Source organism: Amblyomma americanum, chromosome 11, assembly GCF_052857255.1.
Source record: "Amblyomma americanum isolate KBUSLIRL-KWMA chromosome 11, ASM5285725v1, whole genome shotgun sequence".
NCBI classification, from domain to species: domain Eukaryota; kingdom Metazoa; phylum Arthropoda; class Arachnida; order Ixodida; family Ixodidae; genus Amblyomma; species Amblyomma americanum.
Window position 1 is genome coordinate 25,093,762 of NC_135507.1, and position 15,803 is coordinate 25,109,564.

The 15,803-nt window shown below is 50.9% G+C and overlaps 1 protein-coding gene across 1 annotated transcript; it reads left to right on the plus strand.

The window, feature by feature from the left end:
• Positions 1 to 432: 432 nt before the first annotated feature.
• LOC144110135 (uncharacterized) lies at positions 433 to 2,559 on the plus strand. Its single transcript, XM_077642962.1, has one exon. It carries the CDS (start codon positions 1,973 to 1,975, stop codon positions 2,462 to 2,464), a length of 492 nt encoding a protein of 163 aa, XP_077499088.1. The 5' UTR covers positions 433 to 1,972; the 3' UTR covers positions 2,465 to 2,559.
• Positions 2,560 to 15,803: the final 13,244 nt, after the last annotated feature.

Here is a 15,803-nt window from a genome sequence, read left to right on the forward strand (position 1 = left end):
AGGCGTCGGCGGCCGCAAAATCGACGCCCGGAGGAGAAAACTAATTGTCTCAATTGTCCCCGTTGCTCGCTTGTGTCCCGTGTTCGAACCCCCTCCTCGGCTCGCTGACGTTTGATCTGGGCTGTGTCCCTTCCCCATCTACGCACACCCACAGTGTTTGTCTCTCGAGCCGCGTAGTTGCTTTTCCACCGCCAGTGTGTGTGTGCGTGTGTGTACAGCGAAAAAAAAAAGGGGGGGGGGGGCGAAAGGGAACGGGAAAGTTGAAACGTCACGTGCGCCAACCAACCAATGGCGAACCGCAGCCGTCGCTCCACGTGACGCTCCTAGGTAGAACAGGCCCGCGGGGGGAGGGCGAGGGAATGAGGCACGGCGGGAAGGCAGCCGCAGAGATGGGCGAGGAGGTGGCGCCTCTCCGTACCTGAAAACTTCTCCGTCGAGCACGTGCGGACGTCGTCTCGCGCGCCCCGTCGCCTCGAGCGCACGGCACGAAGTCTCGCAGACCGGTCTCGCATCGGGACGGGATTCGCCGGGCCGGCCGGCACCAGCGAGCGCTCGCCTCCGCCCCTCCGGGCTTGTCCCTGCCGACGGCGAAGGACGGTCGAGGGTTTCGAAGCCAGTGGGCCGCAACTCAAGCGAGGAGAACAGAGTGTCTAGCATCTGCGCCACCTTGGAAGACATGCCCGCGGTGTCTTCGTCGTCCCACTGGTGGTGGTTCCGTGGACAGTCTGTGCGCGGCTGGCGGGACTTTGAGAAGAGGAACCCAGCTGGCCCGCTCCTTCTTGTCCGCTAGACAGTGCAGCTGGAGCGTCGTCGACGGGCCGTTCCCCCGCAGGCGATGTGCTTTGCGGACGATGTGAGTTTGCGCCACCGCGTCCATTATTCCGAGCGCCAAGCCCGTCGTCAGTTCGTACCCGCTGCTCGCCGCCGCCGACGCCAGAGTGGAATAGCAGCAGCCGCCGCGGTTTCGCCGTTCCTGGTAAGAACAGCAGTGCCGTCGGTTCGTCGGTTCGCTTCACGTCCCCTCCGCGCCGTGGACAACGAGCGACGACTGTTGCGTGTCTGTGAGACCGTCAGTGAAGTGGGATCTCCTGTTTCCCCATGCGTGCCAACGTTAAGTGACGAGTCTGTGGTTGCTGGTGTTTAAGCTTAGCAAAAAAAGTTAGTTCTTGTTCCCGTTTTAGCAGTGACGGTTTTCGCCTTGTTGTGCTTCGGGTCAGCCACTTACCGACGAAGGTGTACGGCTGTGACACTACAGAAGGACCGCAGGTCTACCGAAGGGTGGACGTCTTGCCTGGATTGACAAGTGGGCAGCGTAGTTTCGTCTCTCGGTCCCAAGCTAGTGACCGGTGTCGTGGGCAGTGACTTGGTGCAAAGGTCCCACGAGAATCACAGCGCCCCTCTTGCGGAGACATTGGCACAGCCACAGAAGCTCGCGTCAAGGACAACAGTAAGTAGACGCTCACGCCCATACAGGCAGCTCCAGACGGCACCACGGGCATCAGCAGCTTTTATCCAAGCAGTGAAGGCCCAAATATTTGTGTGGACAGCGTACGCAAGACTTGGCTTCTAGAGTGGTCCCTCTAAAGACGACACTACGACTGGCCAGTGCTCGAGGATATTACGAGACGTCTTGATCTTTACTACCGGACGCCTCCAGGAAGTGTACCAGGCGAGACTGGCGATCGTTGATAGTAGTCTCTCAAGGAAACTAGAGATCGATCACCTTCTAACACTGGGGCTGTTGAACTAGTGCCCCAGCTGAAATAGTAACAAAAGTCGACGGAGTTTCTACGAGAAAGGACAACGCAGGAAGGACGTCGACCAGTAGGAAACACGGTCATCGCAAAAGGAGTATCTCCGAAGGAGATCGATACACCACTCACAAGGCGGAAGCAACGAGGCAGCCATCAGTCGGATCGTGGAAAGGGGGCATGCGCAGTGAGGCGGCGCGCCAATCGGCCTGATCGCGTCCATGCCGTGTTCCGTCCTGGCAGTGTCGTGGGCGCTTCTGGTGGCGGCTATGCTTCCTGCTCCCTGCCGGACAAGGGTCGTCGTGGGTGACCGCGAGGATCCCGACCGCGCCCGGGCCATCGAGCTCATCAAGGGCCGCATCCTGGCCGACCTGGGACTCGCCAGTGCTCCCACCGGCGCCTCCTCCTCGGGAGGCCAGGTGGCGCTGAACAAGGTGCACATGGAACACATGATGCGCGTGTACCGTCGCAGTCTTCACCGGTCCCCTGAAGAAGGCGGTGGCGGACGCGGCCGTGAACGCGGCCGGGGCAGAAAAGGGGTTGCCCGGGGTTCCGCCAAGGAGGTCACGCACTATTACAGCTTTAAGAACGAAGGTGAGTCGGAGGATTCGACTGATCGGCGCACAAGGGTGGAATCGAGCTCGAACCGCCCTTACCGTGTACTGTCTGTCGCTCACTCTATTGTTGTGTCCAGTATACGCTTGCAGAGGTAGATTTTTTAGGCCGGCGTTAAGAACCTTTCGTGGCTTGTTGCGCGGATTTTTATAGAAACGTCGATAACCATACAAGCAACAACTATCTTCATACCGGGGCATCAGCCATTACACCGTTGGTGTGTCTGGTACGCATTATACGCAATAAGTTATTGGTTTCGAAAGATGGCACAATAAGTAGCACATGCAACATGTCTCTCCATGCTGTTCCCTGGTCACCTGCGCAGTTCGTGCTGAGGACAGCCAACACGTATTGCCTGCATCTTTTCGCGTCCTGTGTCCGCGCTCTTTTCGCGTCGTCACCTCCCACTCTGCTACAAGCTTTCAGTTCCCCTCGTCCCGATGGACCTGGGTTGATGTGGGCACCTTGCTGCATCGTTTTTCTGCGAACCGCACAGGATCTAAAGTGTCACCGTTCCAGATAATGTGACTACTTTTCCGTCGGGCTTTTCTGCGTACCAAAGCTTTTATTGGCGGCGCATTCGTCCGCACGTCTCAGTTTCATTGTTCAATAAATCGCGCTGGCCTTGTTCGAGCGATCTCGGTCGACGAAAAACCATCGAGCGGCTGCTCCTATAGCCGGTCGTAATAAAGTCGCGTGTCACTAACTCAGTTTTCATCCAGCAAGTAAAGTTTACTGCAGCTGTAAGCGCTCGGCGTGAACGCGTGTCTGCAGCTATACTACGGTACAAGTCAGTGCCAACTTGAGCGTAATGAAATTCGAAGCAGGAGTGGTTGCGAAACCCAAGCAGAAAAACAGTAAAAGCGATCGGCTGCAGTCCAATTCCTCTCGCGTGCCAGTCTAACTCGACGGTCGCGTTCGGTTTAGGCAAGCGCATATGTCCTCGTTTCCTTGAACCCAACTGGGACCTTCGCTTTCCTGAACCTCAGGGAACGTACGCTGCTTACGATGTGCGCCGAGCCTAGAGTCACTCGACAGCGTTAATCTGCTTAGGCCGCTCCAACGTTGGCCGCTTAGAACAAAGTTAAAGCGCTTGTTTGTCTTGCGTCCAGGGTCGTTCCTCTCAAAAGCAGGTTAAGCAGCCGCGTGCGCCCAGTGTCTCGGTAGCGGTTCGTGCAGAGGATAAACTCGCTAGAAGACGTAGTAAACGGCAAAGCGGCGTTTGTCAGACCGTGTCCGCGCATGCGCTGTTTGAGGTCCATAAAGTCGCCACGTAGACCGCAGCCTTCCTTTCAGGCACGCACTGAAAGCCCTACCCAAGACTAATGGTATCACGTATGCTTCGAACGTTTTGGGCGTGTTTAGATTTCTTTGCCTCGTTGGTGCCTACAGTATTGCATGAACGCCGAAAGCCTCAGGGCGCACAGGGATAGGAAGAAAGGGCCCCCGGAATGACGCGCCGTTATCGCCTCGTTATCGCCGGGGTGCGTGCAAGCATACGCACCCGTGGGGTCCCGGAGCTGGGCGAAGTATTTAGGCCGGGTGACCCCGTTACGCAATCAGAGTGCACTGCGCACGGCACGGCGCCGGTCGGGCTTTTGGAAGCAAGGACGCTATTTCTTATCGTCGCCTTCTCTTTGGTTCGATTATTGCTCGGCCACGGGCGCGCTAGGAATTTCACGCTGCAGGTAAAATATAAGGCGCCTTTGTTTACTATACTTCGCGGCCTTGCTCGAGGCGGCGCGTGCCGCTTTGGGGTATGTGGTCTGAGCAGTGTGTAACTTGAGCGGGTCGGCGCCATTTGCGGCACGTCTCGTCTATTGTGTCTGGGCATCTTGGTGACCTCGGGGCTCGAGAATGAAAGGCCACTTACATGATGCGGGACCATTGTTTCCCTGCGTCGAGCTATTACGCAGGGTTTCACGTTTCAAAGCAAGGCGTTGGTAGCAACTGGAAGGTTAGGGGTAAAAGTCAGCTTTCCCCGCGTTCCGTCCTTAATGGCCCCCGGCATCGCACAATGGTAGGAAACAGGTAGATTTATTGAGACAAATGTTATTGGTTCGAGAATGAAATGAGCAGGTATGTGACTGCCTTCCGGGCTCCTAAAAGCGGTTAAAAAATATCCACAGGTAATAAGAAGCGAGCAATAAAAACAACTACCAAAATTCAAAACCTTTTCAACAACTGGTGATGCAACAGTACGCCCGTTTAAATTCGAGGTTATCTCCACGGGAGGGAATTAGCTTTTGCAGTCAGCGTTGTTGCAGCATGCTTTGTGGCCGATAACACTACAAAAATCTTGAGAAATGTGGTTTGTGCAACAATACTGTGATGCTCAATATTTATTTGCGAAAATGAACGATAAGTGCTGAAATCTGTATGCAGTATTATCCAATTAATTAATCCAATTAATTTTGAGCAACTTTGGTTCTTTAGCGGGCACCGAAATCTAGAACGTGTGCTTTGCACATTTTACCCCCCTCGAAATGAAGGCGCCGTGGCCGGTTCGAACCCCTGACCTCGAACTCCGCAGTCTCTGAACCACAGCGGCGGACCACACATGCACAGCACTCGACACCACTTCGGGTGGCAGCAACAGTAGAGAGTAAGAGTGACAAATGAAATTGTGAGCAACAGATACTTTGTAATAAGAGAAGGGCAAGGGGTTGGGGGGGCGAATGTTTTACATATATGTACGCGAGTACGATTCTTAATGGATGATTCTTTTTTAACGGAACTTCTAAAGCCTGCCGCAGAAGGACGGCCGACATCAAAGCCTTGCTAAGGGATAAGATAATGAAGCATAGAAGGATTCAATATCTCTTCAAGCAACACTACGTCAATATATCCGTGTCAATTTTCTCGAAAGACCCCAACGGCGTCTATTAATCTAAACCTGAGTAGCAAAGCCCTGAGCGGTGAAACGCGCGGGACTCTGTGTGCCGCCTGACAACACGAAAGAATGCTCCCTCCAACTGGTTTCGCTAATCTTTGCTCGTTAGCCAACAGGTCTTACGAAGCAAATGTTGTTTGAGGCCGCATGGTCCGATACGGGCCCTGGCTTACGAAACTGCGTGTCAGACTCGGTTTTTGTCTCCACTTCTATAGTCCAGACTCGTTTTCGCTAATGCGTCGTTCAACTACCAGGTTATCTTAACTTTCGCAACGTGCCGCCACTTGTTCCATCATCACTCCATTCAGCCCTGTTTTCGGATTTTCACAAGTCCCGCGCACATAGAACACCGGAGCCGCGGCTTGATATGCACTTTCTGTAGAATATCTGACCTTGCCCCCGAGAGTGTACAAAAACGATGTTTTCTGTTTAGGTTATACTACAGCCTTGTACATTATCCGAAAATCCAATAGAACAAGCTATACGACTGCTTGCTGTTTTGGTTTCTGCTGTTCCCTGACATTTGCCCCCAATGTAAGCGGCCTCAAACTGTGCACTCACGAACCTTTCCGAATCGCCGGCTGCTAAAGGCGTCCTTTCAAAATCTGCCCCTTTGTCGAGCCCACTGTGAGTTAGAGGGCTTTGAGATTCCGAGCCTCGCTCCACGCCCTGTATATATTTGCGTATTCTCGCACGTCGCACAACCCTTTACGGAAGGCCGCTACAGCTCAAGAGGTCACTGACCTCGAAGGGAAGAGCGCCTTCGAGTCATCAATTAAGTGGTAATTATCGCGTACACCGCGCTCGACATTCGAAAGACTATGTTGAATTGATTGCGTACGACTCGGTAGCTGACTCGGCGTACTACATACGATATGCATTTCGCTTCGTTATCGATGTGACCGAGTAGTTCGTGCTTTTCGTCCTCGGTTTTCTCCGCCTACTGTGAACAGCCACCGGCGTTCGACTCGCGCGCCCCTCCGCTTATTATGGACGCGGCTGGCATGACAAACGACGAGGCCATTTTTCAGTCTCGCGACTCCCTTTCTTTCGTTCGTTCGTTCGTTCATTTGTTCTCTCTTTCTTTTTTTTCTTTCTTTATTTATTTCTTTTTGCTGCCTATTGTGACCACGGTTCGTATGTACTCCTTCCGCCGCCGAGAAGCTAACGGCCACGGCAGTTTTGCGATTTGGCGACAGCGGTGCTATTAAGCGACGTGGGCAGGGGGGCTGACTCGTCACGACGCTTGTGTCGCAGAAGCGTGCAGTGTAGAGGAAAGTACGGAGCAGCGGGCACTACGGCCAGGGAAGCTTATGTACGCCGTCATTTGCTGTCTACAATCAGGCGGACGGCCTCGCTGAGAGGACGGAACGCGAGGCCAAAGAACTTGGCTACACAGAGCGTCTTCTTGTAAGCTCGGTACTGTAGTATTCCAATGCTAACCTACGAAGTCCCCTCCTGCGTGCGTGGCGTAGCTTCCACAACACTGCACGGTATTTCAGGGGAGAAGGATAGTGCTTATATTTCCCAGTGCGGCATTCGTCCTTACTGTAGAAAGCACCCCATGGACCCGGAAAGTGTTTAGAAAGGGAACGAAGAAGGGATTGAGTAGGCGAGAGGACAGAACAGATGAAACTGCGGACAGTAGTTGTTACTAAATCGAATAGCGTGATTCGATAGTTGCGTTCTGAAATGAGTGGTTTGCGTTGGGGGACGACGCGACGCCGGGGTCGTATTTACCGATTCGGAGTGGTTAGTCAGAAGGACCCTACAGGCTGAAAAGCCGCACCGTTCGCCGATTTCGGAGGCCATGACTGCACTGTATCTCCATGGAAAAACTAAATGTCGCACTATACATTCAATCAATTCCGAGGTCGCCGCGGTGGCTGAGTGGTTATGGCGCTCGGCTGCTGGCCCAAAAGAAGCGGGTTCGATCCCGGCCGCGGCGGTCGAATTTCGATGTAGGCAAAATTCTAGAGGCCCGTGTACTGTGCGATGTCAGTGCACGTTAAAAAACCCCAGGTGGTCGAAATCTCCGGAGCCCTTCACTACGGTGTCCCTCATAGCCTGAGTCGCTTTGGGACGTTAAACCCCCATAAACCAAACCAATGAATTCCGATTATTTTTTTTTCTCGAGTCAGTACTCACTGTGATTCAGGCACAAGACCCTGTAGAAGAAACGCTGTTGACACACACCACAGGCAGGTGCCGGTATTATGCTCAACAAGGACAAGTTCTTAACTCTTTAGCTCCGCACATGGTCTGCTTCTCAACATCTTTCCACTTCGGTGCTTCACTATCCCGGTGTGACGGTCTACCATGAAACCTGCCAGTCGTTGTCTTCATCACATCACAGTCATGACATCGCTTCTCGATTACGCGATGATGTACCGCGAACACGGAACTCCCCGCAAAATCGCTGTCATCACGGGACAACGTCTATGGACTTCCGCTGTAGTTCGGTGCGATCTCCTGTTCTAAAGCAGCTTGCTCTCAGCACCAATCGATCGTCTCATCTCTGCTCTTGTTCGAATCGCAATGCAGAGAGCTTTAGAAGAGCGGTCCCCAATCGGTTAGGAGGGTAGGGGAATAGGGAGGCGGCAGTGAGCATGTGCAAGGCGCACGTGTGCTGTGCGATGTCAGTGCACGTAAAAGATCCCCAGGTGGTCGAAATTATTCCGGAGCCCTCCACTACGGCACCTCTTCTTTCACTCCCTCCTTTAACCCTTCCTTACGGCGCGGTTCAGGTGTCCGCCGAGATGTGAGACAGATACTGCGCCATTTCCTTTCCCTCAAATTAATAATAATAATTGGTTTTTGGTGGAAAGGAAATGGCGCAGTATCTGTCTCATATATCGTTGGACACCTGAACCGCGCCGTAAGGAAAGGGTAAAGTCGGGAGTGAAAGAAGAAAGGAAGAGAGAGGTGCCGTAGTGGAGGGCTCCGGAATAATTTCGACCACCTGGGGATCTTTAACGTGCACTGACATCGCACAGCACACGGGCGTCTTAGTTTTCCCTCAAACCCAATCTTCATTTTCATGCGCAGGACAATAACGCCTCTCGGGCTATTTACTGTTCTGCGCATGCGCGCTGGCACCCCCCGCTGATCCCGCAGCCCCCTAATCGATGAGGTCCTCTTACTCTAAAGCTCTCTAATGTCAGCGTCGCTCGGACAGCGGGGAACTCAGTCCAAGTGGCTTCCCCGCCTCCACGTCACACGCGCCAGACCAACGTGTGTCCACCAAGGAAGGCGGCGACGGCCGGCTGCAGTCGCGCTCTAGGAATGCCAAGAAGCGTTGGAATTTGGTTGCGCGAAACCGCACTTCACTTTTCTCTTTCTTCCTCCCTTCTTTCCTTTCTTTCATTCTTTCTTGCTTTCTTTCTTTCTTTCTAGCTGTTCTCGTGACTGCATTTCCAACGCTGCCTCTCTCGCTGTGGTCGCTGCTGCTTGGTTTCCGCCTCCGGCCTGTGTGGTAACACGCGGTCGCCATCCGGTAGCGGGCGAAAGCCACTCGACGACCGGCAGCTTCCCCATCAACAGGTCCGGAATGGAGGCGATGGACGAAACAGAGGAGGGGGGGGGGGGGGGGGGTGATGGCTTCTTCTGGGCCTGCAGAGGACCCGTTTTTTAGCAGAAAACGGGCTCGTTCGACCGCGAGCAATAAAATCTCCCTCGATAGCTGCGGAAAACTAAAAGAACTGGAAAAAAATAACAGACGGGCTCTGCCTCAACGCCTTTTGGGGGCGAAAAAACGTTCTTCAGAGCTATGTGCGTGTGGGAAGGGGGATGAGCAGGGAGGTGGGGGAGGGGGTAGCTTAGCAGTTGGCTCGAAGTCACCACCGAAAGGCAAGCACCCCCCAATGTGCTTTTTTGTTTTGCTTTGTTTTGTTTTCAGTAGGTGTCTCTCGTCGGTAAGGAGGATAGTAGATGGTGAGGGAGGGTGGGGAAGGCGGTGGGGTCGCAGTCTTTCCGAGCGATGTCGGGCTGGATAAGGCTGCATACCTCGTCGCCTGCGGTAGACGCGAGCGCGCCGGCAGCCGGTGAGCCGGCGACGGCGCACTCAGCGCTGAACGCACCTCCCCCCACCCTTCCCCCCCATCTTTACCGATCGTATCGTTTCTTAACAGCTTCTTTCATCTCTGTTTGTCCACCGGGCGGGCGGGCGTCGCCGGCGAGCGGTGCCCTATTCCCTGCGGAGGAGTTCGTTGAGGAGGAGGCGCCTTCCTTTCCCCGCCACTCCTTCGCCCTCTTCCTCCACTTGTCTTCTGCCCCGGGCTTCACTCCACTAGACGACGGCTGCTCGACTCTCTCCCATCTGTTTTGCTTCTTCTGTCTCTCGCTCTCTTTATCTCTGTTTAGTTCGCATTTACGATGTGGTCCTTGTTTGCTGTCGCGTTCCTCAGAGTCCATGTCTCCCACGTTTGCCGATGTCCTTAATGGCTATCCGACAGAGTACGTACAGTGCGGTGTCTCCTGCAATAGCCGGCGTACACTGCCCTTGTTTTCGGGAGCGCAACGCAATGGGAAACGAGAAGCCTTGTGAAATAGCCCAGCGGAATTTAGTGTCTTACCAGTTCGCGGGCGTACGATGCAGCGTTGATCACGAGCAATATGCGGACGCCCGATACCGGCGATAGTACTTTATTTGAGTCAACCGGACCAAGCATAAAGCACCCCGTGCCTAAAAGCCATTGCCGGAAAAGAACGCAATCATTGTGTATAGTCGATATCTTTCTGGACCATAATGGTCTTTGGAGTCCGCTGTAGGGTGCTATGGCGAGCTGTGCTCTAGCCTTTAGGCGCTCTCACAAAATGACCCCGTCACTCAGTCACAGGGTATCGGGATGTGATTGAAAGGAGCACTTCAGGCGTGCCTGCGTGCAGTGTTGAGGACAGTCCTCGCTGGCCGTGCGAATGATGATGACGCAGAGACCTCTTGGTCAGGACGTGGTCAAGAGGCCGAATATGCGTGCTGTTGAAGATAGAGTTGAAGGAAACCCGGATTGCAGACATTCCCAGCTTTCCTGCACATTCAACAAGTAGCGCCATCTGGTGGCCACCAGCAGTGAACACCGCCTAACTCAATTGGGATATTTTAAACTTGTAATCTTACGAGAACTAGAGTCTGCTGAGATTCTTCAAGAGTGTGGTGATTATCATGGTGATTAAAGGTTTGCTGCTCTATTTTCACACTATTTCCAACTACAATAGAAAATCAGTGGTATGTACCGAACATTCATTCAAAGTTCTCGCGGAGATTTTGAGTGTTCAGCGCCACACTACACGTGGTGGCAGCCGTCCGAACTAAAAGCGTGTGCCCAGATTCCCTGAGCTTGCGTCACGGCAACAATTGCTAAGAAAAAGTAGCCCTTGTTGTCCCGAGGAAAGGTCCTTATCGCTGTGTCAGTTTTTTGCGCCTGTTGCATGTATACTGTACATTTCTGCGTTCCTTAATTGTTGCGCTTAGTGAGCTCATCCGTATAGCACGGCAGTGGTAGTGTGCCGAGAGACCTGCCTCGAGACGCCCGCGAAACTAATGGCGCCAGTCCTTTGGTAATAACACTAAAAAACTTGGCGCACGTGTCACCGTTTACATGGTAGGGGGGGGTCGCAACAGACACCTGCCTCGATGGAGACCAATGAGGTCAGCCCTTACGGCTAGCAGCGCCACATGGTGGTGGTGAAAATAGCTTGGGAGAAGGAAGGTGCAAGAAAACACAATCCAGGTCACAATTATTGTCGTCCCGATGAAACGACTGTTAGGACTAATGAATGCATGCGAACTATTCGCGGCGAAATCCGCCGGTTTAAGGAGTTTGTCGAGCAAGTGATTTACGCCACAAGCGTGCTGCTACACATGCAATAACGCTGGGGGCTTCGACACGCAAGAAAGAAAGAAAAAGTAAGAAAGAAAGGAAGAAAGAAAGTCTGCGGCGAAATACAATGGGATGTGCGTTGCGCATAAAATAAGAGTTCCTAGAAGCCACAATGTGCGACCCTGAAGTAGCACGGACCTTGGTACGGACTGCGTGAGGGCGGCTTTAGGTTTTGTCTGGTCTCTTCCTTTGTTTATTTTTTTAAGTAACACTCCGGAATTAAAGACCTGTTCTGAGAAGAAGCTTTTTATTGCGCACGGCCGAATGTCCCCACCCCCTACTGTTGTCCTCGTTTTTACGACGCTCGAGCATCGTCACTGAGAGAAGAGTTCACACGAAAGCTCGCACAACCTTCCAGTGGAAACAGCAAGACAGGACAGGACACTTACAGCTTGCCATCAGCTTTTTACTTCCAGAAGGCAACAACAGAATTTGCATGAATGTGCAGGTGGCGTAACCAAATTAGCGAGGAAGTCTCCCATTGCGCAAATTTCTTTACACTGTCTATAGACTTTCCGTAGACCTTCTTTTGTGTATAAAGTCTATAGGCTTTCTATAGACAAATTTTATAGACAAGTCTATAGGCAATACAAATCCTATAGCCAGTCTATAGACAATCTATGCATTTATGACCATACACTTTTAGTAGACGTTTGTCTATAGACAGTCTATAGACTATGAATAGACAAAAGGAAATGTGTAAAGGACGGGAATATAGTCTACAAGAAGTCTGTAGACAGTATATAGACTATTTTTATAAGGGTCGATAAACGCAACGCAAAGAAACAAGGATTCAGAGACAAGCACAGTGCACGTGTTCGTCTCCTTTCTTCGTCTTTGGCCTTGTCTTACAGCGTGAGCTGTTAACGCCACGTTTGCCGGTTCTGCGTCGCCAGCGTTGACGTAACCGCTCAGCGCCGAGCTCGTTACACTGATTGGTCTGCATGCGGTGACGCCACGCATGACGTAGTTCACTGCAACGCGCCGTGCTTTGTGGACCGAATGCAGTGACGTCATGAGACAGCATAGTGACGTCACGCATACTCTACCAGCAAACAATACAAATTATGTTGATGAATGAGCGATATTATATTCACCACCAAAAAAGATCTGTCGAGTTATACACGGCGGTGACCGACCGGTGAGCTTTTTTTTGTGTGTGTCTATGCTGCATTCGCAAAGATACGCTTTTCAACAACGATGCCAAATTCGCTGGCAGGAAACAAGCGGCGCGAGCTTCAAGGATGAGGAAGACGAAGAAAATAGCCTTGATACAACTTAAACTGACACACTACATGATGTTGGATACATTACGAAAGACAGAGAAATACGGCTATTGTTTTTTGGATGGTACGCAAACACGAGCATATTCCCTAATTTAGAACAAAATGTTAAATGGGATTTTTCAAAAATGATTTTACAATAAGTGCGCTTCTATTGGAGCTCCCGTAAAATTAACAAGAGCAGCTGAGAGCCGTGGGTAGTTCGTCACCACTTGCAGGCATAATCGATGGGAACTCGCCTTTCGGCTTTGGGGTGTAGTATCAGCAAACGTTCCTATTTAGGCAAGGGGCCTCAGTCGACGCCTCTTTACACGCTGTCTAAGACGAACCAGCAGAGAATGACTAGTAATAAAGCCAAGTAAGCTCGCGTGCGTCTATTTTACCGTCTAGACGGGTAAATAGGGGGGCCATTCGCGCTCGCATTAGAAGAGCGAGGCGGTAAACCGAACTTCACGTTTCTTCCGCGCTGCGGGGCAGGCAGATCGGAGCAAGCTAATTTTAGCGAAAAGAAAAAAAATCGTCTGCAGAGTTTTAGACTGAGAGCTCTAAAAATGGCCCCCCGAGTACCTTGCCGAACGGGTTACGAACGCGCGGCTGGTGTGACGAGCTAAATGCGGCGCGCATTTAAGGAGCCCGGCCGGAAAGGATAGACGAAAGGAAAAAAAAGTGGTCCTTTCCCCTGTTATAAATAGTGGCGAGCTGTGGATTATGTGCGAGGTTTTTTTTTTCTGCTCTCAATTCTTTTTTTCTCTACCAGATCGATAGCGGGCGCTTTCGCTGCTGGCGATCTACCGCATCGCTCGCTATTAGAGAGCTTTAGAATAGCAAAGGCGTAATAGCGTAGACGCATACCGTATTGCCGGACGCCTCGTGCGCATGCGCAGTGGCAGAGTGATGCGGGGAGACTGCGCGTGCACAGCCGGTGCCCGGTAATCCGGTACACGTCTACGCTATTACGCCTCCGCTACACTCTGAACGCAAATACGCCAATATGGGAGTAAAAAAGGGAGTAAGCTGTCCTCTAGCAAGCGCCCTATTATAAAAAGTGTGCGCGCTAAAGGACAGCTTACTACGTTTTGACTCCTTTCTACTTAGAGCGTATGCTAAAGCTCTCTGAAGATCGCTCTTAACAGAAAGGTGTAAAAAGGGAGTAAGCTGTCCTCTAGCAAACGCCCTTTTATAAAAAGGGTGCGCGTTAGAGGAAAGCTTACTACGTTTTGACTCCTTTCTACTTAGAGCGTATGCTAAAGCTCTCTGAAGATCGCTCTTAACAGAAAGGTGTAAAAAGGGAGTAAGCTGTCCTCTAGCAAACGCCCTTTTATAAAAAGGGTGCGCGTTAGAGGAAAGCTTACTACGTTTTGACTCCTTTCTACTTAGAGCGTATGCTAAAGCTCTCTGAAGATCGCTCTTAACAGAAAGGTGTAAAAAGGGAGTAAGCTGTCCTCTAGCAAACGCCCTTTTATAAAAAGGGTGCGCGTTAGAGGAAAGCTTACTACGTTTTGACTCCTTTCTACTTAGAGCGTATGCTAAAGCTCTCTGAAGATCGCTCTTAACAGAAAGGTGTAAAAAGGGAGTAAGCTGTCCTCTAGCAAACGCCCTTTTATAACAAGGGTGCGCGTTAGAGGAAAGCTTACTACGTTTTGACTCCTTTCTACTTAGAGCGTATGCTAAAGCTCTCTGAAGATCGCTCTTAACAGAAAGGTGTAAAAAGGGAGTAAGCTGTCCTCTAGCAAACGCCCTTTTATAAAAAGGGTGCGCGTTAGAGGAAAGCTTACTACGTTTTTGCTCCTTTCTACTTAGAGCGTATGCTAAAGCTCTCTGAAGATCGCTCTTAACAGAAAGGTGTAAAAAGGGAGTAAGCTGTCCTCTAGCAAACGCCCTTTTATAAAAAGGGTGCGCGTTAGAGGAAAGCTTACTACGTTTTGACTCCTTTCTTCTTAGAGCGTATGCTAAAGCTCTCTGAAGATCGCTCTTAACAGAAAGGTGTAAAAAGGGAGTAAGCTGTCCTCTAGCAAACGCCCTTTTATAACAAGGGTGCGCGTTAGAGGAAAGCTTACTACGTTTTGACTCCTTTCTTCTTAGAGCGTATGCTAAAGCTCTCTGAAGATCGCTCTTAACAGAAAGGTGTAAAAAGGGAGTAAGCTGTCCTCTAGCAAACGCCCTTTTATAAAAAGGGTGCGCGTTAGAGGAAAGCTTACTACGTTTTGACTCCTTTCTACTTAGAGCGTATGCTAAAGCTCTCTGAAGATCGCTCTTAACAGAAAGGTGTAAAAAGGGAGTAAGCTGTCCTCTAGCAAACGCCCTTTTATAAAAAGGGTGCGCGTTAGAGGAAAGCTTACTACGTTTTGACTCCTTTCTACTTAGAGCGTATGCTAAAGCTCTCTGAAGATCGCTCTTAACAGAAAGGTGTAAAAAGGGAGTAAGCTGTCCTCTAGCAAACGCCCTTTTATAAAAAGGGTGCGCGTTAGAGGAAAGCTTACTACGTTTTGACTCTTTCTACTTAGAGCGTATGCTAAAGCTCTCTGAAGATCGCTCTTAACAGAAAGGTGTAAAAAGGGAGTAAGCTGTCCTCTAGCAAACGCCCTTTTATAAAAAGGGTGCGCGTTAGAGGAAAGCTTACTACGTTTTGACTCCTTTCTACTTAGAGCGTATGCTAAAGCTCTCTGAAGATCGCTCTTAACAGAAAGGTGTAAAAAGGGAGTAAGCTGTCCTCTAGCAAACGCCCTTTTATAAAAAGGGTGCGCGTTAGAGGACAGCTTACTATGTTTTTGCTCCTTTCTACTTAGAGTGTATGCTAAAGCTCTCTGAAGATCGCTCTAAACAGAAAGGTGTAAAAAGGGAGTAAGCTGTCCTCTAGCAAACGCCCTTTTATAAAAAGGGTGCTCGCTAGAGGACAGCTTACTATGTTTTTGCTCCTTTCTACTTAGAGTCTATGCTAAAGCTCTCTGAAGATCGCTCTAAACAGAAATGTGTAAAAAGAGAGTAAACTGCCCTTTAGCGCACACCCTTTTATAAAAAAGATGTGCTGTAGAGGACCGCTTACTCCCTTTTCACTCCCATATAGGCGTATTTTTGTTTAGAGTGATGTGTGGGTCGTATCTGCGTGAGCTTCCTGAAGCAAATCACTGCCGATGGGCCAACAAAATAGCAGTCACAACCATTTTCCATTGTGCACCAAAGCGAAAAGAGGTTACTAACCTGAACGCAAGGAAACGCAGTACAACGTGTCTATGATGGCATGCAGCTTTTGGAATGAAATCTGCCGCATCTAAAGGCGAGGAGGAAAAAAAATCTCCCACGCATATCTCTTTCGCCTATGACGAAGAAGCGAAGCAGGTGGTTGTCGTAATCTCCTACAAAAATTTCCTTCTTTATGCCACTA